The 25,175-nt window shown below is 28.5% G+C and overlaps 1 protein-coding gene and 1 pseudogene across 1 annotated transcript; one reads left to right on the top strand and one right to left on the bottom strand.

Moving 5' to 3' along the window:
- The first annotated feature begins 11,214 nt into the window (after nucleotides 1-11,214).
- Nucleotides 11,215-17,076, top strand: LOC123892020 (annotated as a pseudogene).
- A 2,758-nt stretch (nucleotides 17,077-19,834) lies between these two features.
- LOC123889771 (uncharacterized protein At5g48480) lies at nucleotides 19,835-21,220 on the bottom strand. Its single transcript, XM_045939263.1, has 2 exons — nucleotides 20,861-21,220; nucleotides 19,835-20,352 (listed from the first exon to the last, which is right to left on the bottom strand). Exons 1-2 carry the CDS (start codon nucleotides 21,121-21,123, stop codon nucleotides 20,133-20,135), a joined length of 483 nt encoding a protein of 160 aa, XP_045795219.1. The 5' UTR covers nucleotides 21,124-21,220; the 3' UTR covers nucleotides 19,835-20,132.
- Nucleotides 21,221-25,175: the final 3,955 nt, after the last annotated feature.

The raw sequence follows: 25,175 nt of genomic DNA, 5'->3' as shown, positions 1-25,175 counted from the left end.
GTTAAAATAAGTTTTGATTATAGAATATGATTCATATATGGTGGCTTTGCCTATTTGTTCCGCGTGATCTCATTTTTTGAAAATTATGTATCAAATAGTGTATTTGCTTACTACGTTCTATGCAATTTAAGGTTCCAAATAGCTTATCTACTTACTCATCTCTCGTTCTCTTGGAGTTTATTCTCACTATTCACTTGGTGAAATTTTATTCCAACTTTATTAGTCCCAATTTTTTAGTCTATTGTTTGGTTCACATTTTTTTTTGCTTGGTCCTTTTGTTTTTGGTTTGTTTTTCTTTTTCTTGGCGAGGTTTGTGTCTCTTCAAAATTATTGTTAGTTTTTGTCCCTCTTATTTAATATTTTCTTGAACATTTATTTTATTTTTCTTATTATATTATATAAACTCGAATATTTCTTGTTGTTGATGTATAAGTTTGGACGAAGATTTTAGATATTTGAATTTAGGTTTAGTTATTTGGTTAAGGTAAAGAAAGTCTTATAGATGAATTTAAGATTTAACATGTGTCATCTTCTTATTTGCTTAAAGAAATGTCATCTTATTCTTATAAATATTCCACTATTTTATTTTCAGCCGTAACGTAAACAATCTTTTAGAATATGTACTTAATTTATCCAAAAAATTATATTATTGTGTAAATTAAATTAATAATTTTTGAATTATTGGTGAATTTTAGTTGTGTGTAAATATGTTTAAATATATGTGTGATTATATTTTCTAAATATATGTAAATATATTTTAACATCTACGGTTTTAATAATTTCTAAAATTTCTTTTGACAAATGAGCATCAACAATTTTTATTTAATAATTTTTGTCTTTTTTTAATTTAATTTAGAAAGTTTTTAGTACAATTCTAAGTGGGAGGAAAAAGTATTTAGCACAATTCTTTTCATCGATTCATTTTATGGTTGTAAGAATAAGATGACATGCGTAGATTAAAATAGGACCGTCTATTAAAATTCATATATATTCATATTGAACCATCCAGGATTAGGCAAATGTTATACGATAAATGCATGAAGATTATATATTTGGACAACCTCTAAGTCAAGTTGAATCAATATACTTCTTGCATGTATTACAATTATAAGAACCGCATGACTTGAGTGTCAACTACAAAAAAAAAAAAAAAACTTATTGTAATTTCTACTTTGTTTTTGTTTCTATGTTTCTCTTGATCGAGATCAAGTAGATCACCTATACATTGTAGACAATATAATATTTAAAAATGAGACACATATTTATATTTCTAAATTATTTGGATTGTCCTCTTTTAATTGAATGCCTCCAACATCAATATACCCTCGATCTATATAAATTTTAAGGCACTTCAAAATCAATAAATTGAAGTCTCTTTTATCCTCTTCAACTTATTCACATGAAAAAAAATAATTATATTCCTATTAATCAACAATTTTTTATACAAATCTTCTACCTTATATAAAATAATAAATGAAAAAGAAAATAAGAAACAAATAAGCTAAAACATTAGACTAATAAAATAATAAATGAAAAAGAAAAGCTGTCTAATTACAAACATTATATCAATAAAAAAAATGATGGTTTACAAACTCCCATTAGAGTTAAATACACATCCTTACATGAGGTGTCATTTCATAGGCTTTATAAGGAGCAAGGATGTAACGTAAGCAAAAATAGAAGTATGTTTTATCCTGTTCTCCTCCTTCACATGAAAAAATAGTCATATTCATATTAATCGATTCAACTCAAAGTTTAATTAATCATCGAACAAAACACCGGTTGATATTTAAAAAAATATCCAACCTAAAAAAGAAATATAGAAAATTATTAGAGATGTTCTAAACTCAGAGTAGTAGGAAAATTCCAATTTACAAACATATTAATAGGCAACTATCACATATATGTATATCAATTTCTTAATCAATCACATGTAGACATACCTGATATTCTAAGAGGTTAGACACCATCACCTACCAAGGACAAAAACCAATATACTTATGATGTAACTATATATATGCACACGATAGCTTTTAAATCAATTCAAGAGACTATAATGTGTAACTTTAACACATGGAAGGTGAAGATGCATAACTTTTTCTCATGGAGATGTCAGACAAAGAAACCATAGAGTTTTTGCCATAAGATAGATAAATTAAAATTTTGTTAAAACATAGAAGCTAGACTTCAATGTAAATTTACATATTCAATATGGTGGTGATAATTAGCTTTTGGGTTAACTTTATATAGAGCTTGTGTTTGATAATTAGCTAAATTTACATATTCAATATTAGTGTCTCCAAGAATTCTTTGTTTTCAATTGCATTAATAGGGAATTGTAACATACAATATATATTTTAATAATATATTGCAATGCAATTAATAAAACAATAACATGAAGCATCGTTCCACCTTTCATTGCTTGCAATTCATTTTTGTCTCAATTCAACAACAATAAATTGTGTTAGTTTTTTTCTTAATATATTATTATTGTTTATTATTTATTATTAGAGTAACTCTATTATATGAAATATGAAAAGGTTTTAATAGAGATTGTAAACTTTTTTTATAGAGTGCCACATCCAATTTCTTTTGAAAATCCATCCAATTTTTGATAATTCTAATGGATATGTATAAATCGATATCAATAGTTGGTCTCTTTTAATTAAATTTTTCATTTGTCATTTAGGGACCAATTAACTATGAAATGAAGATAATTCCAATAGTCTTAGACACTTTTTTTTTTCTTTCTTAGTATTGAAAGAATATATTTTGTGGTTATATTGTCCCTTTTAATTAAATTTTTCATTTAGGAACCAATTAACTATGCAATGAAGAGAGACACACGTTTTTTTTATTAGTATTGAAAGAATTTCAATAGTCATGAATATTTTGTGGTTATATAAATCTTATATATTAGTTGGTCCCTTTTAATTTAATTTTTCATTTTAGTTAGTTGGTCCCTTGTGTAAGAAGTTATATAGTGATAATTTGATATATTGATAATTAAAATTAAAATGATTTAATTAAAGATAATTAAAATTAAAATGATTTAATTTAATTAAAAGAGATGATGAAAATGTTTTTTAATAGAGATTGTAAACTTTTCTTATAGTATAAAGGTGATAAAAAAAATTTGGGGCCTAAATCCTTTACCAAAAAAATTATTTTTGGGGGTCTAAATCTAGGGCTTCAACACCCTCCACCTGTTCGAAAGTACAAAGATAAAGAAATACTATTCTTCTTTTTTTAGTTTGCATGATATTATAAGAATTTAACATTCAACATGTCATCTTATACTTAAGACTATCTCACTATGTTCTCACTCATAACTATAATATCTTATCTCCTAAATACTATTATGCTTAGAGAGTAATTTAAATAATAAAATAGATAAATATAATATAACATTTTATATTACTTATTAAGATTTCTTTGCCTTTTATTTGTCAGAATTATTTAGCTAGTGGTTTCGTTTATCATTTTCACCATATGCTTAATTCTTTTTCTTTTCTATTTTGGTTTAATTTTATTTTTCTTAGTGAGGTTTATGCCACTATCCTCTCTTTAATTTGTTTGCATCTTTAATTTTATGTGTCTTTTTAAGCAATGGAATATCAAAATTAGTAGTTAAAATGTTGGTGTAATAAAAAAGTATAAATTGTAAAGTAGTGACTAAATTGCTACGCCACTTTTCCTTCATCAATCAAACAAAATATTTGTCTTATAAACTAAATGGAATCTTATGATTTTTCTTAGTGACTTAAATGAGTTTATTCTAAAAGTAATAAAGAAATTAAAATACAACTTAGCTCAATTGCAAACTTGAAAACCTTCGTACCAGCCCAATCCACTTATTTGAATCCTAACCAAGATGATTAAGCATATGAAAACACCTCTAACCAAGTAGAGATTAAATTCTTCCAAATTTGCTTCATACGACCAACTTGTATTACATTTCCAAATCTTCTCTATTAAAACCAAGTACCACTAAAAAAAAGTTAAGAAATTGCAGTTATATATATTTTTCATTGTCGCAATGTTATTCTTGAATATACATTTCATTGCTATATTTGAAAGAAAAAAAAGAACCTATCCCAAAAACAATGAGGAAAATACATTAGAAAATAGAATTACATTTTTCCTTGAAACAATAAGATAGTGTAGTTGATTTACTCAAGAGTAGACATGATGTGATGAAATTACTACAAAGAAGGTTAGAAAACACAAAAAAGAAAAAAATAAGATTACAAAATATGAGACCATGGGCAAGTAGTGATGTGTGAGTATCAATATTTATAAAGACCATTGTGGTAAAACATACAGTGTTTTTTTTATATATAATTATTGAAAGGAACTCCAACAATCATGAGGGTTAATTGTATAATATAATAATAATAATAATTTTGCAGTTATAGTTGCATCATATGAATACCTAAGGGTCAATCATAATTGTTTTTATCCCTTGTAATTAATCGTTTGATTGTTTTTTTTTTTGATAAGCTAATCGTTTGATTGTTGATTTAACCTCTTGCAATGTGTAATAATATATATATTAATATGATTTATCTTGGTTTTTTTAGAAAATTAGATTATATATATTTAATAACAATACTAAAAATTATATATACATATAATTTATATGTACATATTTTAGTGACATATTTATCTTGGTTTTTTTAGAAAATTAGATTATATATATTTAATAACAATACTAAAAATTATATATACATATAATTTATATGTACATATTTTAGTGACATATGGATATATTTTTTTGGTTTTTACGTATGAATGTTTTATTGATCCATATATACGAATTAAGTTTTTTATTTGGGCAAGTATATGGATATTTAGGTTACTCTTAATTATTTAGTCATTTACGTTTTCTATTAATCCATATTTATCATTTTATATATGCCAAAATATAGTATTTTGGAATTATGGGGGTTTCTTTTTCTATTCATGTATTAATCATTAGACATGAAATTTAATTTGTGGAGGATAAATTTTATTTTAGATATTTTTAATAATAATTAAGAGAAGTTGGTAAATTTTCAATAAAAATATGGAGTTTTTTTAGAGGTGCCACATCATCACAATGAAGGCCTATGGACAATTCAACCTTCCTTTTACTAGTAAAAGATGTTTTATACGTCTGTCATGGAATATTATGTGAGGTCACAAAATTTTCAACAATAATATACAGACCCCCCTTGTTATTATTTTTATTTTGTCACGTTTCGATTGGTTAGCGACTCCCGATTCATAAACAGTTAGTGGAATGGAAGGGGATTAAAAATAAAAAAGGAAGGGTCACAGTTTTTTTTTTTTTTTTTGGGTTTTTCACCCCAGTTTAATCTGATTCAGGGGTCAGTTCTGACATCAAGTGGTTCCAGCTCCCTCCCGATCGCAGTTGCGGAGGATCGAACCACGGTCCTTCCTACCAAGTTCAGCGTCAATCACCACTGAACCAACTAACGATTGATTGGAAGGGTCACAATTTAAGATAGGCTAAATTGTACATTTATTCCTTAACTTCCACAAATTTGTGATTTTAATTCCTTAATTTTTATAATAATATTTGTTACCCTAACTTTAGACTCTTACAAAAAATTGACCCGTAAAATTTTAGTTAGTGGAATAAAAAGAAGTAATTTATCTTTTATTAAGTTATTTGATCAAATTATCCAAAATTTTGTTTGTGTCGATTAATTAAATTAGTTTGTTAATTATTGGGTCCTCTCTAGAGTCCTAATCAGATTGGTTCTCCACATGAGTTAAAAAGGTGAATGGTAATGGTCTCTCAACTTCTTTTTTGTCTGATCCCTGGTTGGGGAGGTTCCATTGAAGGTTCAATTTTTGAGGTTGTTCCAAGTGTCCATCAAACAGGAATCGCAAGTTGGGGGTTTTGGCAAATGGGATGGTGGGGGTGTGGTATGGGAGTTTTAGTGGAGGAGGCAGCTTTTTGTTTAGGAGCAGGAGCTCCATTGTGGGCTCCTCGTGTTGCTGGACTCAGTGTCTCTTTTCTTATCTGCGGATTCTTGGTCTTGGAGGTTTGAGTCCTTTAGGATGTACTCGATTAAATCAACCTGCTTGTCTCTCTTAGGTGAGGTCCAGGGAGTGATGGTTCGACTTGTAGCTCTGACTACGGTTCTTACTAGCCTTTGGAAGTCTTGTGCGCCTCTTAAGGTGGTTGTGTTTTCTTGACAGCTCTTTCGGTATTGGATTTAACATTTACGAAACAATTTGATTTCTTGCCATTTATTTTTAATAACATTTATTATTATTATTATTATTATTATTATTATTATTATTATTATTAAATTAATAGCAGTATTGCAATTATTACATTTATTTTATGTTTTTGACTAAATTTATTTTATTATATTTAAAACCTATACCTCACCCTCTCCTTCATTCACAAACTCCGAACTCCGTCATGTCCTATTTGTCTTTTTCGTTCCTATTATTTGTGTAGTGTCAAAATTCTCCACCTCAAAACCAAAAGGGATAATAGAAAACAAGCAGAGATAATCTCTCTTACTCCTCCAACCCCCCCTTTTTTTTTTCTTTTCTTTTCATTTTTTTAGTTTGTGTTGGTAATACATAGAGGCACAAAGATCTTTGTTAATAAAAAGAGCGATCACACAAACGCGAGAACCATATAGACTCATCCATGGACATGGATCTACTATTGTAACTCATTCATGAGGTTATGTATGAACAGTCGAATTTTACGTTATTTAATCTCAATAATCCATTTTGATAATACGGTCATAAATAGTTATTAAATCCACACAATAACTGTGTTAAATCCAAACTATCATTCATCATACATAAGTGCGACCCATTTGAATTGACACTCAAAATGGATAGAACTTTGTTAATGTTTTGAGCCCATCAATTTCATTTGACAGACTACTTTTATGCTTGATTCTTCTGTCTTACTTGGCTCGTTGTTCACGAATCATCCCCTACAAGCTATTACTAAAGGTACAAAAAAATTGTTTTTTAAAAATTATTCATTATTTATTATGTTTTGCTACATTTGTGTTTAAATTTTTTTTAAATAATCATTTTGATATAAATAATTTAGAGTAATTTTTAGAGATTTTTCAGAAAAATATTATTTTGTATTTGTTTAAAATTATAAAATGAGATGTTGTATTTCTCTCTCTTACATTTTAAATGGGTTACTTCAAAAAAGTAATCAAAAACGCTTTTTATTTTCACCATAAAAATATATTTTTTAACATAATAATTTTAAAACCTTAAAAAAAAACATAATAATTTTTAAACAAAGTTTAAGCACAAGCTTAACTAAAACATCAAGAACAAAATATTAAATATTAATAATCTAAACACGCGGGTCTTAAAATGGTTGCAGCCTATTGTATTTTTGGGTTGGGCTTATCTCTTCCTCTCATTGCCAGCCCGGTAATCAATTTTTCTCTTCCCACTCCCGTGTTTTTTTTCTATCCCCTATTTTTTCTTTTTTACCCTTATAAAAACTTCGGAACGCGTAGAAGAGAAATATTTTATTTATTTTATTTTTTTGTATTCAAAATATTATTGTTGTGTCTTAGGGATTTGTATCTAATTGATATCCTAAAAAAATTTACTTGCAGATCAAACATCAATTCAAATAATAATAAAATAGCTCTAATAGCTCGATTAGTATCCAAGTGTCGTCGGAAAACAGTAAATGAAATATCATAAAAAATGATCCGCTCAAATTTGAAAATAATAAAAATGCCTGCATGAATAGAGGTAAACCTTTAGGCACTATTAGAAATAGAAAAGGAGATAAATGACCTCTCTATCTCAATCTCCTTTCAAAATGAATTATTTGGTCCCCGTTAAAAAGTACTTAAGCCGTAGTAGAAGTAATGCATCCTCTCTTCTTTGTTACTCTTCCATGTTTTTTAACCCACGCTCATGCGCTCGTGAGCATTTTGGTGTCCTCCAAGTGCCTGAGAAGTGGATAATTCCTTAATGTTTAAAACTCAATAATAAAACCTCTTTGAAGATGCTCTTGTGGTGATAAGAAATTCTCCACTTCTCAAGCATTTAGAGGATGTCAAAACGCTGATAAGTAGATGAGCGTGTCTTAAAAAAATTGGAAGATAAAAGAAGAGAGGAGGCATTATTTCTGCTTCGACTTTGGTACTTGTTAACGGGAACCCCATGGGAGAATTCATTTTTTAGAGGGAATTGAGATAGGGAGATCATTTCTCTCTTTTTCCAATTTCTAATAGTGGTTGAAGGTTTGCCTCTCTTCATGCAGGAATTTTATTAAAGGGTTATTTTTAATATTTGCATATGACTTCAAAAAAACTCAAGACTGACCCTAAACTTATCCAATTTTTTTTTAAAATAATCGAAAATAAAATAGTTAAGAGAACAATTTATAACAGCGGCGGTGCAAAGATGCAGCCACTGCAAAGACCAATAAAAAAGTGACCACCCTCTAAGAAGTCGAGATTCCTTAACGATTAACTACCAACCCAGTTCAAGTTTTAACTTGAAACTTCAAAAACTCGTTCCGAGGCTTGAACTCGAGGCCTTATTTTTTCAAAAAATAGTTAAAATTTTCTTTTTATAACGTCCAAAGTCTAAAATTATTTTTAAAAACTAAGGCTAGGAAGTGTCAAAATAAAATCTCTTGGATCTTCATTTTGGTACAGTTGTTACTACTCTATTTGTTTTGTCGTGTCTTCATACAAACACAACCATCACGAGTATTCCATTTCACTTCTTGTTACCACAAAATAACACCAGAAGTAAGTTATGTTCTGCAATGGAGAGAGAGGGGGGACCGCACATCAAACTGAAACATGACCCCACTGTCCAAAATTTTAACAAACTCAAAATATTCACATAGTTGGTCTCATACTATGAAACGCGTGTTGCAGTCCTTTGAATTGTTGCCATAGTGTAACTTTTCTAAAAAGAAACCGAAGATATCGTCCACATAATTGTAGAGATTAATTCATCCGAGATAATTGATATTTATTTAAGTAGTTTATCTTTCTCAATAAATATTTTTTCATACGCATTCAAATTGTATGTTTTGTTATAGTGTACGTTTAGATTTGCGATAAAATTCACGGAATCATATTAGGTATAGTGATTTTAAACAAAAAAATAATAAGGTTAAATAAGTTTTTAATCTCTAAAAAATTATTAATTTTGTTTTTCGTCGATATAAAAAAAGTATAGAGTTACTGAGATTATAGCTCGACAGGAGAGATCTCTGGTCCTACGTATCCCTAAACAATTAGAGAATCAGAGTTACGTAGTTCTCTAAGGGTGTGTTTGATTTGTTAAAGGGTAAGTACTGGACAGAACAGTACAAGACAGAACAGCACAACACATGACAGAACAGCACAGAACAAACTTTTGGGATATTGAACATTTTTTTGTCTTAAACTATATTTTGTTAATAAAATGGTATTTTGGCATTTTAGACAACTTGTACTGCGGACAAAAAGTTGTGCTGTGGTTTAGTGAGGGACAAAAAATTCTGTTTTTGTCCTGTCCATTGCCTCCCAGTTTGTCCAGTTCCTGAAACAGTTTTACAATCAAACATAGTACAACTACAGTTGTCCTGTCCAGTCCCTTATTTTTTAGCAGATCAAACGGACCCTAAGTGTTAGTTAGCTATCAACAAAATATATAAAAACTATCTCATTTCATCATTGCACATAGACTACATTATCTCTTCGTTGTGCTGAACGGATAAGAAATACATCAACTTACTTCGAGTACTAAACTCATAGGTTGTTCTCTTTGTTACAACAACAAAATCAGTATGAACTTCCTAGGAATGACACACCAATCAAACTAAATCATGAAGACTAAACAACAATACAGAGATCATAACTTATAAAGTCCACACTATATTGATTCTTACTCTTATAATCTAAGAGTTGAACTACTAATTATGAGGATCACAATGGGAATTTCTATTTATCATGCATGGTTAAATTTTTACTTCTACCAAAAGATTTGTAACCTAGTTTAAGAGACTCGCCTTGTTAATTTCTAAATTGATGAAAATAGTGAAAAATTTGAGCTTCTTCAATTTCCCCAAACCTCCTTAATCCTCGTCTTTATTTCACTCAAATTTTAGTCATCCAAAAGTCACACATGAACCCATAAGAAACATCATATATGCATTGCTTAGCGAACTTCTACCATTTTTACTCTTCAAATTTGCAACCGAACTTAATAGAAAAGAAGAATCCAACGAGATGAATCTGAAAGAAATTATGGATTGGGAAAAAATAGCAATTGATGGAGATGAAGTAGATTAATTTGGGAGAAATAGAAAAATTAGGGATGATGATTCTTGCAACATAATAATAATAATAATAATAATAATAATAATAATAATAATAATAATAATAATAATAATAATAATAATAATAATAATGGTCTTGCTAACGAATTCCACTGGGCACTACAATTTTCAATGCGTTGAGTTAACGTATTTTCATAAAAAATTTATAAAAACTTATAATTAAAGGTGCTTAAGGAGTATCCCGGAGACACTTGTTAGTATTTTTCTAATATTAATAATAATAATAATAGGGAAGTGGCGGATCATAGTTATGAATTACCTCAAACATAATAATATAATGATGTCAAACTGGCATATATATATATATATATATATATATATATATATATATATATATATATATATATATATATATATATATATATATATATATATATATATATATATATATATATATATATGTGTGTGTGTGTGTGTGTGTGTGGAAATACATCATAAACAACAATTTTTAAAAAATAAAAATAAAATAAAATTGACCGCCAACACTCTCAAAAAATTTATTATTTTTTCAAGAAAAAATTCATAAATTCAACTGTATATTATTTTGAAGGAAACAAAATCAGTAATAATGTATTTGTTAACACAAAAAAAAAAATTTGATGGAAAGTCGATATATATAGCACAATTTTTATTTGCCAAGATTAAAAAATTCAAACAGACAATAATAGATTTTTGTTAGAATACTTAAAAATCTAGTCTATTTTTTTAAAATAAAAAGTCATCTTATAAGTTGTCATAACCGTAGAAAGTTGTTACAAAATGTAGACTCATTCTTTATGCTATATAAACGAAGTAAAATTGTGATTTCATTTTCATCTAATTTTTGTGTTCTCTTCGATACAAAAATGGTTCAAATATCTTTGAAGATATCTAAATCTATTGCTGCAATCTTGTTCCTTCTTTTGCTTCCCAACATTCCAGCTGAAGTAAAAGGATGTATGTATTTTATTTATTTGGATGATGATCTTCTTCAGACTTTACATGAATGAAAAATATTTTTATTAATAAAAAATAGTAATGTTTTAATGGTGAATAAATAGTAATATATCTTTGGCAATGCAATTTTGGTATTGAAGTTGGAATTCATAATATAAGGGAACAATTGTGTCAAATAGATAATTAAGGAATTATAATTCTTTTAATTTACATATAAGTTAATTAGTATATATGTTGTTATGTTTGGAATATAACATTAAACTTCTTTATCAATACACCATAAAAAGAGAGCTCCTAGTTTTTTTTATTTTATTTTATTGGTGACATATCTAAAATAGTGTGTTTATATATAAAAGAGTTAACATAGTATGAACCCTATAAAATGTGCCCAAAAAAATGTACCAAAGAAAAAAGTATGAACCCTATAAAAAAGAATCAGTGTTTTTCACTGCAATTAATTGTATTATGTTACTGTTACAGATCTTTTTCTCAAGCATAAACCAACACATCATGACTTCTCAGTTTCACAGGTACTCATGATTAAATTAATTTTAGACATAGACACAAAACTGTGTCAAAACTCATTCATTTTAGTATATATTAATTAATTAACATGATGTTATTGTTGAATTTATATATAGATTAGAGAAGCAACTACGACTAGTCCATACGATTCCATATTGAAATTTGTAAATTCTTCAAAGTATCCAAATCGGGCATCATTTCCAGATGGGTTTTTGTTTGGCGCCGGATCTTCTGCCCTTCAGTTACATGTTAACAATTGGTAGGCATGTATATATAATGGCTCTTGTAATAAAATTTATAAGATATATAATATCTTAATTGTTTAGTATTATATAAGTTAATTTATTGCTAACAAGTTTTTGGTAATGATAGATCGAAGGAGGATGTCATGAAGGAGGAAGATGACTTGGTATATGGGATGACATAATTTCTAACCAAAATAAAGGTTCGACATATATGCTTATATATTCTTTTATATATATATACACACACACTTTTATATACTAGGGAAAAAATGTAATTAGCAAAAGAAATTTAAAGATAAAGCAACAAAAAAATTAATTGTATGATCATTTTATTATATGATACCCAATTTTAGTGGTTAATTATTTTTTTTCTAAAAAGGTTCTATGGTTCGGTTACAAAAAATACCGGATAGTTTAGTTTTTTTTCCATAAAACTAAATAATGTTGTAATTAAAGACATAAAAAATAGGTGGAAAAATTAGTTAAAATTTTGTACATTTAACATCTTAAATATTTTTTATACAAATATGTAAGATTCTAAATAAAGAAAAAGGTAATGTAAAATAAAATATAGTAAAAAAAATTAAAAGTGAATTTCAAAGCCGAAAAAAAAACTAGTTAGTGTTATTTTAATTTAATCTTAGTTTTTCCTTAAAAAAATGAATGGTTTAATTAATTCTTCAACAAAGAATTGAACCTTACGTGATCATAAGGTCACTGGACCATAGAAGTTCCATTTTTCCTTTGATCTTGAATATGTATTGTCTTTTTATTTTTCGATAGTTTATGTGTCAAACTTAATAATTTATTTTTCCCTTTCATTTTAACAAGCAGGTGGATATAGAGATTCTGATAAATTTGCAACAAAGATTGAACATTACAAACGATATAAGGTGATTTCATCGATTGTAGTTTTTTTTTTGGCACACATGTTACATATTATAGATTTTAGATAAGAATGATGACTCATCCATCTCGAATATTTAACTCTTAACTCTAAGTCTCTAACCACCAAGCTAACAATATTACACTAATTATTAGATTACAATCCAAACCAACGTTATTATTCATCGTTAATTAGCGAATTTATATCTTGATAGGGAAGCAATAGAAAGGAAGATTATTCATTAAAATAGTGTGATTAATTTTATGTGTTTAATTTGTATATGTGGTCATATAGGAGGATGTGCAACATTTGAAGAGACTTGGAGTGAATTCATACAGAATGTCGATATCTTGGAATAGAATAATGCCAGGTAAAAGTTATGAACTAAAATAATATTTATTCGTTCCTTTTATTGTTTGGTACGTTATTCATTCCTTTTTTTTATTTTGGAATATGTTACTTTGTTTTTTTGCTTAAATAAATAAAAGGGTAAATAGTGTTATACCCCCCTGCAAAATAGCAGAGTTTTGCGTTACCCCCTGCAAAATATTTTTTTGAGATTACCCCCCTGCAATGTCAAGATTCTTTGCGTTACCCCCCTGGCTCAACAAGTGGGCATATGACATGGAAGAATCTTGACGTGGCATGACACGTGGAAATTAATTTATTTTTTATTTATTTTTAATTGCCAACTCATTAATTAATGTGGGTTTTTAATTAAAAAAATAAAAAAAAAAACTTAAAAGTTGTTATATTTTTATGAACTTACTTAAAAGAAAGTTTTTTTTTTTGACTAAAAGTTGTTATTATATATATATAAAAAAAATTCTTATATATATAATAACTAATAATAGAGTAACAAAAAAAAAAGAAGATGAAAAAAAAACTAAAAATAATAATAGTAACCAAAAAACTAATAATAATAATAATAATAACTAATAATAATAGAGTAACAAAAAAAAAACTGCAATCACATAGTAACGCAAGAACAATCGCTTTGCCCTAACCCCCAAATTGAAATTGAAAACGAAGAACAATCGCTGCATATGAACGGAACGAAAAAAAAAGTTTCTTTAAATAAAAAAATTTCTTTAAAAAAAAAAGTTTCTTTAAAAAAAAGTTTCTTTAAAAAAAAAAGATTTCTTTAAAAAAAAGTTACCGTAAAAAAAAAAATTCTTTAAAAAAAAAGTTTTTTAAATTTTTTTTTAATTAAAAAATAAATAATTACTGAGTTGGCAATAAAAAATTAATTAATTTCCACGTGTCATGCCACGTCAAGATTCGTCCATGTCATATGCCCACTTGTTGAGCCAGGGGGGTAACGCAAGGAATCTTGACATTGCAGGGGGTAATCTCAAAAAAATATTTTGCAGGGGGTAACGCAAAACTCGCCTATTTTGCAGGGGGTATGACACTATTTACCCTAAATAAAATGATATAGTAGCACAAGACACCTCACATTGTGAGCAAGTATTCTTTAAACTCTATTTCATATGGACAACAAATAATGTTTGAATATATTATTTGATAATACTAATATCTTTATCTTTTTCTTCAATTTCAACAATCGATCATATAGATGGAACTTTGAAAGGAGGTATAAACCAAGAAGGCATCAACTTTTACAACAATTTAATCAATGAGTTACTAAAAAATGGTACGAATTGAAGTATCTCATATTTATTGTGGTAATTATAATCAATGAGAATTTTGTTTAAAATACATGCTACCAATTTTAGTATATTTTTGCTTACATGATACTCTCTTAAATGTGTAGATATTGAACCATTTGTGGGTATTATGCACTTTGACTATCCATTGGCTCTTGAACAGAAGTTTGGCGGCTTCTTAAATCGCTCCATCGTGTAAATTTACCTTAATATTATCATATTTTATTTTTCAATAAATTGATTTAACTTTAAAAATAATCTAGACAAAGATTATGGAATTTCAACATACATGCTTATATTTTTAAATAAAAATTGAATTTCAGGAAATATTACAAGGAGTATAGTGAATTTCTATTCAAAACATATGGAGATAGAGTAAAACATTGGACTACATTCAATGAGGCAGAAGTCGTAGCTATATTTACATTCATGTTCAACATTGATCATATATCTACTGATCAGGGATGCCAAAATACTAAAATGTGTACACAATCATATACTATACTTCATAACTTCCTCCTAGCTCATGCTACCACATCAAAGCTATACAGAACAAAATTCCAAGTAAGACATATATTGGAAATCACATATTAGAAATATAGCATCAATATTAAATCAAAATATATGTAGATTAACATATTTGATTCACAACAACATGAATGACGGGAATCCTCCTTGATTAAAATAGTAGTAGTAGTAATCGTTGGTTTGTCAAAAATAAAAGTTTTTACACTTGATTTAGTAAACAACATATTGATATTAACAATTATCAACATTAATTAAAGGTTTACAAAATAAATAGAATTTTAAATTATAAATTTAAAATATTGTTATTTTTAATTAAATATTTGATATAGGCAATACAAGGGGGGGAAATAGGACTTGTTCTTTCAACGGGAAGATATGTTCCATACAGTTCAAAACCAGAGGATGTGATTGCTACTCAAAGACTAATGGATTTCTATTGGGGATGGTAAGTGAATTGTACTTATCCTACAAACCACACACAGTTTAGACTTTATCACTATTTTGATGTTACGCTACTTGAATTTTTAAATCCTATTATATATTTAGCTACATATTATTCGTACATGCAGGGTTTTAGATCCATTGTTCTACGGGGATTATCCACAAATAATGAAAAAGCTAGTGGGAAATAGACTGCCCAAATTCACTAAAAAGGAAAAACACATGTTAAAAGGAAGCACAAATTTTGTTGGGATCAATTATTATACTTCACATTTTGCTAGACACGAACCAAATAGAACCAAGATAATGTATGACAATTATGATGCCTTAGCTGTTTCAGAAAGTAAGTTTCTTCTATAACTAAATTCTACCTTTTTAAAAAAAATATTAATTGGTATACACGGACATCACTATAAAAAAAAAAGTCCAGTGAAGTTGACATCACTCATCTAATAATAAAATTATGCTTATTTCATATGAATGAGAAATACAAGAAATTACAATGATTAATGGTTGATTAATTCTTGGTAATTCTTTCATAATTGCAGATATTAACGCAGAAGGAAATATCCTTGGTTATCAGGTGATAAATTAGCAATAATAATTTAAAAGAATGACATTTGCTACGGGATTAACATACTTATTATATTTTTATTGTTTGTTCAATATTGATATTTTGTAGGATCAATATGGTTCGAACAATGTCTATCCTGAAGGATTATATAATATGCTAGTGTACATTAAGAAAAAGTACAAAAATCCCAAAATTTACATCACTGAAAATGGTTGGTCGTCGTTCATTTGAACATATTTACAACTTTATAACTAATATCAATAATTCATGTTACAAAATTGACTAATCGAGATTCTTTTTGTTAAATCTTATTTATGTGTAGGTATTGGTTCTTCAAAACTCCCAAATCCATTGAGGGACGAACACCGAATAGCTTATGTCGCCGCACATATAAATGCTACCAAGTCAGCAATTGAGTAAGTTTTTTAAAAGGAATACAAGCAGTACTTCAATTCTTACAACATAAAGTCTTGACCCATCATAAAAATAAAATAAATAAATAAATAAAAATTCACCTTTTACGAAGAGTTTCATCCTTTAAAATATTATAATTATTGGTTATAAATATGCCCAATATCAAAAGGCAACCAAGTTTTATGTGATCAAACCTAATAAACATCAGTTTGAAAGGGTGTTGAATATGAAATGATGTGCTTCTATAAATTGTTTTCACAAGAAACTAATCTTCAATATTTTTATATGCTTACAATGATAGTGATGGTGTGAACGTACGTGGTTACTTTGTGTGGTCAGCATTTGATACATATGAATTTCAAGGGGGGTATTCAGGAAATTGGGGGCTTTATCATGTTGACTTTAATGATAGTCTCAAGCGTATACCTACTGATACAGCTAAATGGTACAGAAAATATTTGACACATAATTTGATTGAGAAAAACTAGCCAAAGAAAGCTTATCAACAAAATGGAGAAAAGGGAATGATGTCTCAAATGAAAGTTGATTATTAACAACATAATTTTATTTCATTAATTTTCGTTTCAAATTTTAAAATGATTCACATATGTAATTTGAATTGATATATACTAGTGGAGATACTCTTGGAATACACAAGTAGATATGCATGTCAGATAACCGATTATCCCAAAAGCTTAAGCTGTTAGGATATGGCCACATTAATGGTTTTATATTATTTCTAACACGCCCCCTCACGCAAGAGCCCACTTGGGCTTGAAGCGTGGATAATGCATAGGCCCACCTACCATATGCTTAAATTCCACTTTTTAATTAGAAAGTGAGGGGAGCGGGGATCGAACTCTAGACCACTTAGTCATAGAGGCTCTGATACCATGTCAGATAACCGATTATCCCAAAAGCTTAAGCTGTTAGGATATGGCCACATTAATGGTTTTATATTATTTCTAACAATGCACTCATTTAAATTTGTATTATATATAAATTTTTCAAAGATTGTGTAATGTTGCTTGAAAACATGTGCAAGTATACACAATAAAACTATAGCAAGTGTTAAGAAAGAGTATCGTACCTACAAGGATTGTCTAAGTTAGTTTACAAGCAAAAAAGGTAACCTGCCATCAAACATGCCTCAATAGCTTTTCACGCGGAACTACTTTCCCTGGGTGCTCTTCCCAGTATTTTTCCTATAATATTGCAGGATTCATTATAAAAATTGGTATTTCAAAGATGGATTCTCCTATGCATTTAAAGTTAATGGTACATTAACATGCATGGGAACATATGGGAAATCCGACAGAAACATGATTACAAGTCATTTTTTATAAAATATTAGCAAAAAAGTGATTTAAGGGGGAGACATATGGTTAATTAATTAGCAAGAAAGTTGTGAGCCCTAATGAAGAAAGGTAGTAAAAGTTTAGGGAATTAGGTTTCAACAATAATCCCTTAGTGGTTGATAATTATGGCATAAAGAGCAAGTAAAAAATAAGTTCAAACCAAAAAGTGAAATTGTTTCCTCAATGAATTGATTTCAGGTTTCTGATTTCTATACTAGTAGACTATTAGAGTTGACTTTGAAGCGCATTCAACATGTTCTTCAAATGTAAATTTCTACTTTTAGAATTAGATTTTAATCTATATTCTTGCACACTTGAACATATATTCATTAGAGTACCCAATTATTCACTTATAAATTATTATCATAAAAAATTTAGAGACATTGTTATAAAAATCATTTTAGTTCCACATATTAGAGTTATTCTTGATGGATCTTATGACAAGATTATTAGTAATTCATCGAAATATTACCAATACGCAACTTCTTTTTTTTGCATGTTTCTTAAACTGGTTTTTATTGATAATTTCTACTATCCTCCTCAAAAAATAAACACTTCGATTTCGTATCTTAAACCTACCTTGAATTTTAAATTAATCTCCTAAAGCTTCCCAATTTAAACTTAAATCAAATACCTATTTCTCCCTCATTCGGTGAAAACCCAATGGTTGTGCATAAATTTTGGCTTACCAATAAAAATTAATTATTCTTAGGCATATATACAAAATTTGAAAAAGAAAAAAAAATTAAAAGAATTGATTATTTAGATAATGAATTTAACTTATATGCACATACATCCAATAATATAACGACACATCATGTATGGTAATTAGAAACACATGATGTGTCATATTTATTAAATAATGTGGCAACGCGTCATTTGATGCATGTGTAAAAAAAAAATTACATTAATGGTGCACAACAATTAAACTCATAGATAATATGACTAAATAATTTATCTTTAAATTGTTTTTATTGTTTTTTTTAATAAGCTAAATTAGCTCACCCAAATTGCCACCAAAGATAATCAAACCTCAGACCTTAAGAAGAGCACACTCTCAGGTCCCAAACCAATATCAATACACCAACCCAAATGAATTTTTTTTTTTTTGTATGTACGTCTAAATATAATTGATTTCAAGTTGCGTCCAATTTAGCATTTCACGGATCAAAGATATCATGGGAAAAGTAGTTTTTTAAAATTGATATTTTTGCTTAATTAAGTACAAAATAAAAAAAGATTAATATTTTTGCTCTATTGAATTTTTTATTTTTTTTTGTTACATTGCTCTATTGAATTTTAAACAACGTCTATGCAAAGTGATAGACCCCACATCATTTGTTGCAATGCGGGCCTTTGTTCCCGTTACACATTCCCAAAATAAAAGTACTAGTAACTAGTATCACCCATACTATTATTCGCAATATAAATAATACTCCTATAACTACAGCATTTTGAAATAAATAACTTTTGGTAAAACTTTTACTAATGTTTTTCTATTATAAAGACTAATTTTCTTGTCCCCATGAGCTTAGCTCAATTGGTTGGGACATCAGCATTTTATATGCAGGAGCCAGGATTCGACCCCTGGACACTCCACTTATCCATCTTTAAAGGTGGAATTTCAAGCCACTAGGCTACCTGACCAAAAAAAAAAAAAAAGACTAATTTTCTTTTTTATTATTAAGAATAATTAATTTCTCTTTATTTTGAAATAAATACAACACTTTAATAACTGGCATAAAACTGGAAACAGAAGCAATTTCAAAAATATTATTTTAGAGGTTTAAAAAGAGATATTAGCAAAACACAGTCAGAATACTCTATTTTCAATCCTATCGATAAAAATACTAACTGATAAAATATCAATGCGAGAGACAGTAACGACTAACGAGTAACAGCAATAAAATATTGACGAACATTCAGAATATGCCATGCATTAAACCAACAAGATTTAAAAAGAGAAGATAATAATAGTTTTTCAATTAGGTAGCACCGCAAATATTAACCTAGAGAGAATACCTAAGCATAGGGATAATAATAGTCATCAACTACTAAAGACTGAACACTTGCCTTTTCCTGAACAAAATACACATTTCAACTTTAATTCTCCTAATTAAAATTTTAACTAAAAACTCAAATATTAAACTACGGTCAGATCAGATCCTCTTAGCATCAGACGGTTATCAAGCTTCCACATCAGCAACTTTCTTCACAGGAGTGCTGATTTGCCAAACGTAACCGAATGGATCAGTTACCTTCCCCACGCGCCCACCACCAGACGCGCCTTCAAACTCCACCACTTCACCTTCAGCAACTGCTCCAGCACTCACCGCCTTAGCTATAGCACCTTCAATGTCCTCAGCCTCAAGTGAGAAAACGACACCGTTTCCTCCACTCTTCACACTGTTACACAAACAATTTCAAAATTGAATTAACTAACAAAGTAACTAAAAATAGAAGAAAAATTAATAAAATAAATAAAAAAGCTGAAAAAGTAACAAAATATTTAATAAAATATTACACAAAAAACATGAGTGTGACACGTTTATAGAAAAATAAAAAAAGGACAAAAATCACAAACAGTGGAATAAAAGTATACAAATAAAAACAAATAAAAAGATTACGGAAACTACTACAAACAAAATAAACTACAGAAGAATACAGAGAAAATAAATCTAAAATATCAAATCTAATAAATAATAGCTTTATCCAAAAACAGATCAAGTAAATAATCAAACAATACATGAAAAAAATAATATAAAATATACGAAAATATTTTTCAGCCAAACATTGCAGATAATAAAACTAAAATAGGAAAAAAATGAACAAAAATTGTAAGAAAATAGAAAATGCAACTACAATAACAGATCTAGAGCAGGGAAGGAAAATAACGAAAAAAGAAAGTGCTTACAGTGAAGCAGGATCATCAACAGTAGCAACAGCGAAAGATGAACCAGCGATCTTGAGATCAGCAGAGAGAACAAGAGGAGTTTCTTGATCAGCCTTACGTTTAGGGTTCAAAGTACGAGAAACCTCTTCAGCAGCAAAAGCGTTCTTATAGAACAGAACGGCGTCGTTTGCTTTGAGAGCTTCAACGAAGAGCTGAGGCTTGAAAGCAAGGAAGGAAAGAGTGGTTTCGGAAGCAGCACCGTTTTGAGCATCTTGTTGAGCCATTGAAGAGGAAAAGGAAATGGAAACCCTAGGAGAGAGAAGAGAGTGAGTGAATGGATGGAAATGAGAAGAGTGTGTGTGATGGAAGTTGTTGTGGTGGGACAGTGTTTATATAGAGGTTGGAAGCGGGGGAAGGGAAACGTTGCGAGGGTAAAATGGGGAATGTCGAAAAGTTAGAATTAGTGGTCAGTGTCAGTGCATTGCAATTACTACTTAAACAACTTTTGAAATTCATAGAGGAAAATGCAAGGATTCGATTCGTTTTGTTAACATATACCAATTTACCAAAAAAAAAAAAAAAAACACACATATACCAATTGTCCAAATGTCTTGGAATTTATTTTGATGAATATTTTAAAAATATTATTATTTTTAATTAATAACGATAAAAATTATACATAAGTATGCTGCATTAGTAAAAGTCAATTAAGTATTTAATATGAGATCGATGGAGTGTCAAATTTTTGACAAATATAAATTTAATCTTTAACAAAAATAAAATTCATGACATTTTTTAAGTATAAAAAAAAACAATTTGGCACGCCAGAAATTCACGAAAGATTGTATTATATGAGCGTTCACTATGATTATATAAAATACAGGTATATTACTAATCGTTAGTTGGTTTAGTGATTATTGACGATGGACTTAGTAGAGAGGAATACAATTTGATTCCCGCAACTGCGATCAGCATGAGGTGAAATTACTTGATACTAGAGTTGATCCCTAAACCAAATTAGGCGATCTAGTGGGTTGCTGGGTCCTAATTGTAAAAACCGAAAACAAAAATTACAGTCACATTATTTCTACCAAAAAAAAGTTACTCCATGCAATTTTATTATTTATTCTAACAGTATTTTTAAAATTAAACTATTAAAAGGTTAAATTATAAAAAAAATTATTTCAATCGCAATAAGAATATAATTATTATACTCAAGAGCGAGATGACGTGAATCTCTTTTTTTTTTAAGGATGACGTGAATCTCTTATAACTTAACCAATATATTATGTTTGATTTCTGACTTATGCATGCAGTAACAATAAAAATCCTAGCTCTTGAAAATAGTTTTCCACCCATTTAAATCCGACAAAATTTAAAAGATTAATCTCTATAATTGTACAGAAAAAAAATCATTATTTCCGTTAAAAAAACATGGTTCTTATTTTTCTAATCAAAATATAATAACCATTTTAATTAAGAATATCCGAAGCTGTAATCATATTGGAAAATGTTGGATAATGTAGCACCGAAAATTGCCCCTGGTTTTTGGTTAAATTTACAAAAAACGCCATTATGACCTCCAACGGTTTCTTATGGATTACTACATTATTTATTATTATTTATTAAAGTCAAATGCTAAATAGTGCTTCCGGGGCACTTTTTAAGCCCTTAAATAGTAAGTTTTTTATAGAATTTTTATCAGAATGCGTAAAGTCAATGCATTGAAAATTGTAGTATTTAACTTTTTAAATAAAAAATTTATTTAAATAGAATGCTTAAAAAGTGTCCCGCCCCGAGGCACTCGTTAGCAAAACCCTTTATTAAAATATTGTTTTATTTGTACGAATGGTTTATTTAAACTCCGTAGTCTGTACCCTCTCTTATCTTTTTTGTACAAGAGGTATTTTGGGTTTTTAACATTAAAAAAAAAATTGTATTTAATTTTAAAGTAGATATTTATGTGAGGCCTGTTTCATTTGAAGGTATGAAGATGATAATTGTTTTCTGCTGGAATGAGAATTCGGGAGAAAATTCTTTCAAGAGGTTTGGAGATTGCGATGAAATTTTATCTCTGGTCTTATGTAGACTCGCCTTCGAATATTTTCTTAAAGTAATAATTTTATGTGTATTCAAGTACAAAATTTGTTCGTAAAAAAAAAAAGGTACAATATTTGTTTATGAATTTTGACACAATATATGGATAAATTTGTCGATATGTGCTTTTTATTATTGTCGTAAGACTCACAACAATGTCTTAATTTTTTTTGTTAAACTTTATATTTTTTACAATTAGTGTAATTGAAAATAATAGAAATTTAAATTTTTTTCAATCTGGATAAATCTCCGTGGAAATTGTGGAAATCCGCAAGATGGATATAAAGGAAGAATACTCACCAAAATAAAAATTGGGATAAAAATAGAGGGCATATTAAATGATAGAGAAGAGGGTGGTACAATAATACACTAGATGGCTTCGGCGGATCATACAACATATAACTTTTCTATATTCTCGTGATTGATTTTAGCGGATCATACACTAGTGGTCTTTTTGGCATGGGGGAGAATAGAGAAGAGAGAAAGAGGTGAGAAAGAAAGTGAGAAGAGAGAAAGATATGAGAAATAGAGTAGATTAGTAGTGTTGTTTGGTATAAGAAAAAGAAGAGAAAAATAAAAGAGAAAGAGTTTTATTTTGAAAAAAGAGAAATAAATATTTTATTTTTAAAATGACAAAATTAGTGATCAATAAAGGTGTTGACTCATATCATTTTAGAGGAACAAAGGGTAAAATTGGAACAAAGTAAAAAATGATTTTTCTCTCTCCTTTCTTCTCATTTTAGATCAGACCATAAAAAGTTGTGGGTCCACATCATTTTATTTTCTCTTCCATGTTTCTCCTCAAACCAAAAAGGAGAAATTAGTCATTTTTCTTCAACTTCTCTCTCACCAATTTCTCTTTTCTCTATTTCACCTAAAACAAACACACCCTCGATGTAAGATGAGGAATTTTTTTTTAGTCAAAATGAATTAAATATTAAAATTATTCACAAGGTGTTCTAAGAACTTAATGTTTTCTAATGGGAGAATGTAGGAAATTATTTTCTAATGTTTTTTTTTTATAAGGTATGATGAGTGGAATATAATCAAATTTCTAATGACATTTGCTTAGTAAAAGAAGTTTTTTTCCTTATTTTCAATGACGATTCGGTTAAGGATTCTCCGATGTGCAAGATAATTTCGAATAGATTGGTACAAAAAAGATATCCGACGAAAGATAATTTGATACAGTGAGAGATTAATATTTTGGACTCTCCCTTTTTAAATTTTTTTCAATCTGGATAAATCTCCGTGGAAATTGTGGAAATCCGCAAGATGGATATAAAGGAAGAATACTCACCAAAATAAAAATTGGGATAAAAATAGAGGGCATATTAAATGATAGAGAAGAGGGTGGTACAATAATACACTAGATGACTTCGGCGGATCATACAACATATAACTTTTCTATATTCTCGTGATTGATTTTAGCGGATCATACACTAGTGGTCTTTTTGGCATGGGGGAGAATAGAGAAGAGAGAAAGAGGTGAGAAAGAAAGTGAGAAGAGAGAAAGATATGAGAAATAGAGTAGATTAGTAGTGTTGTTTGGTATAAGAAAAAGAAGAGAAAAATAAAAGAGAAAGAGTTTTATTTTGAAAAAAGAGAAATAAATATTTTATTTTTAAAATGACAAAAATAGTGATCAATAAAGGTGTTGACCCATATCATTTTAGAGGAACAAAGAGTAAAATTGGAACAAAGTAAAAAATGATTTTTCTCTCTCCTTTCTTCTCATTTTAGATCAGACCATAAAAAGTTGTGGGTCCACATCATTTTATTTTCTCTTCCATGTTTCTCCTCAAACCAAAAAGGAGAAATTAGTCATTTTTCTTCAACTTCTCTCTCACCAATTTCTCTTTTCTCTATTTCACCTAAAACAAACACACCCTCGATGTAAGATGAGGAATTTTTTTTTAGTCAAAATGAATTAAATATTAAAATTATTCACAAGGTGTTCTAAGAACTTAATGTTTTCTAATGGGAGAATGTAGGAAATTATTTTCTAATGTTTTTTTTATAAGGTATGATGAGTGGAATATAATCAAATTTCTAATGACATTTGCTTAGTAAAAGAAGTTTTTTTCCTTATTTTCAATGATGATTCGGTTAAGGATTCTCCGATGTGCAAGATAATTTCGAATAGATTGGTACAAAAAAGATATCCGACGAAAGATAATTTGATACAGTGAGAGATTAATATTTTGGACTCTCCCTTTTTCTGGGTGTTATGAATTGT

This window comes from Trifolium pratense, linkage group LG6 (assembly GCF_020283565.1).
Source record: "Trifolium pratense cultivar HEN17-A07 linkage group LG6, ARS_RC_1.1, whole genome shotgun sequence".
Classification (NCBI taxonomy): Eukaryota; Viridiplantae; Streptophyta; class Magnoliopsida; order Fabales; family Fabaceae; genus Trifolium; species Trifolium pratense.
This window is presented reverse-complemented; position numbering and strand designations above follow the sequence as displayed.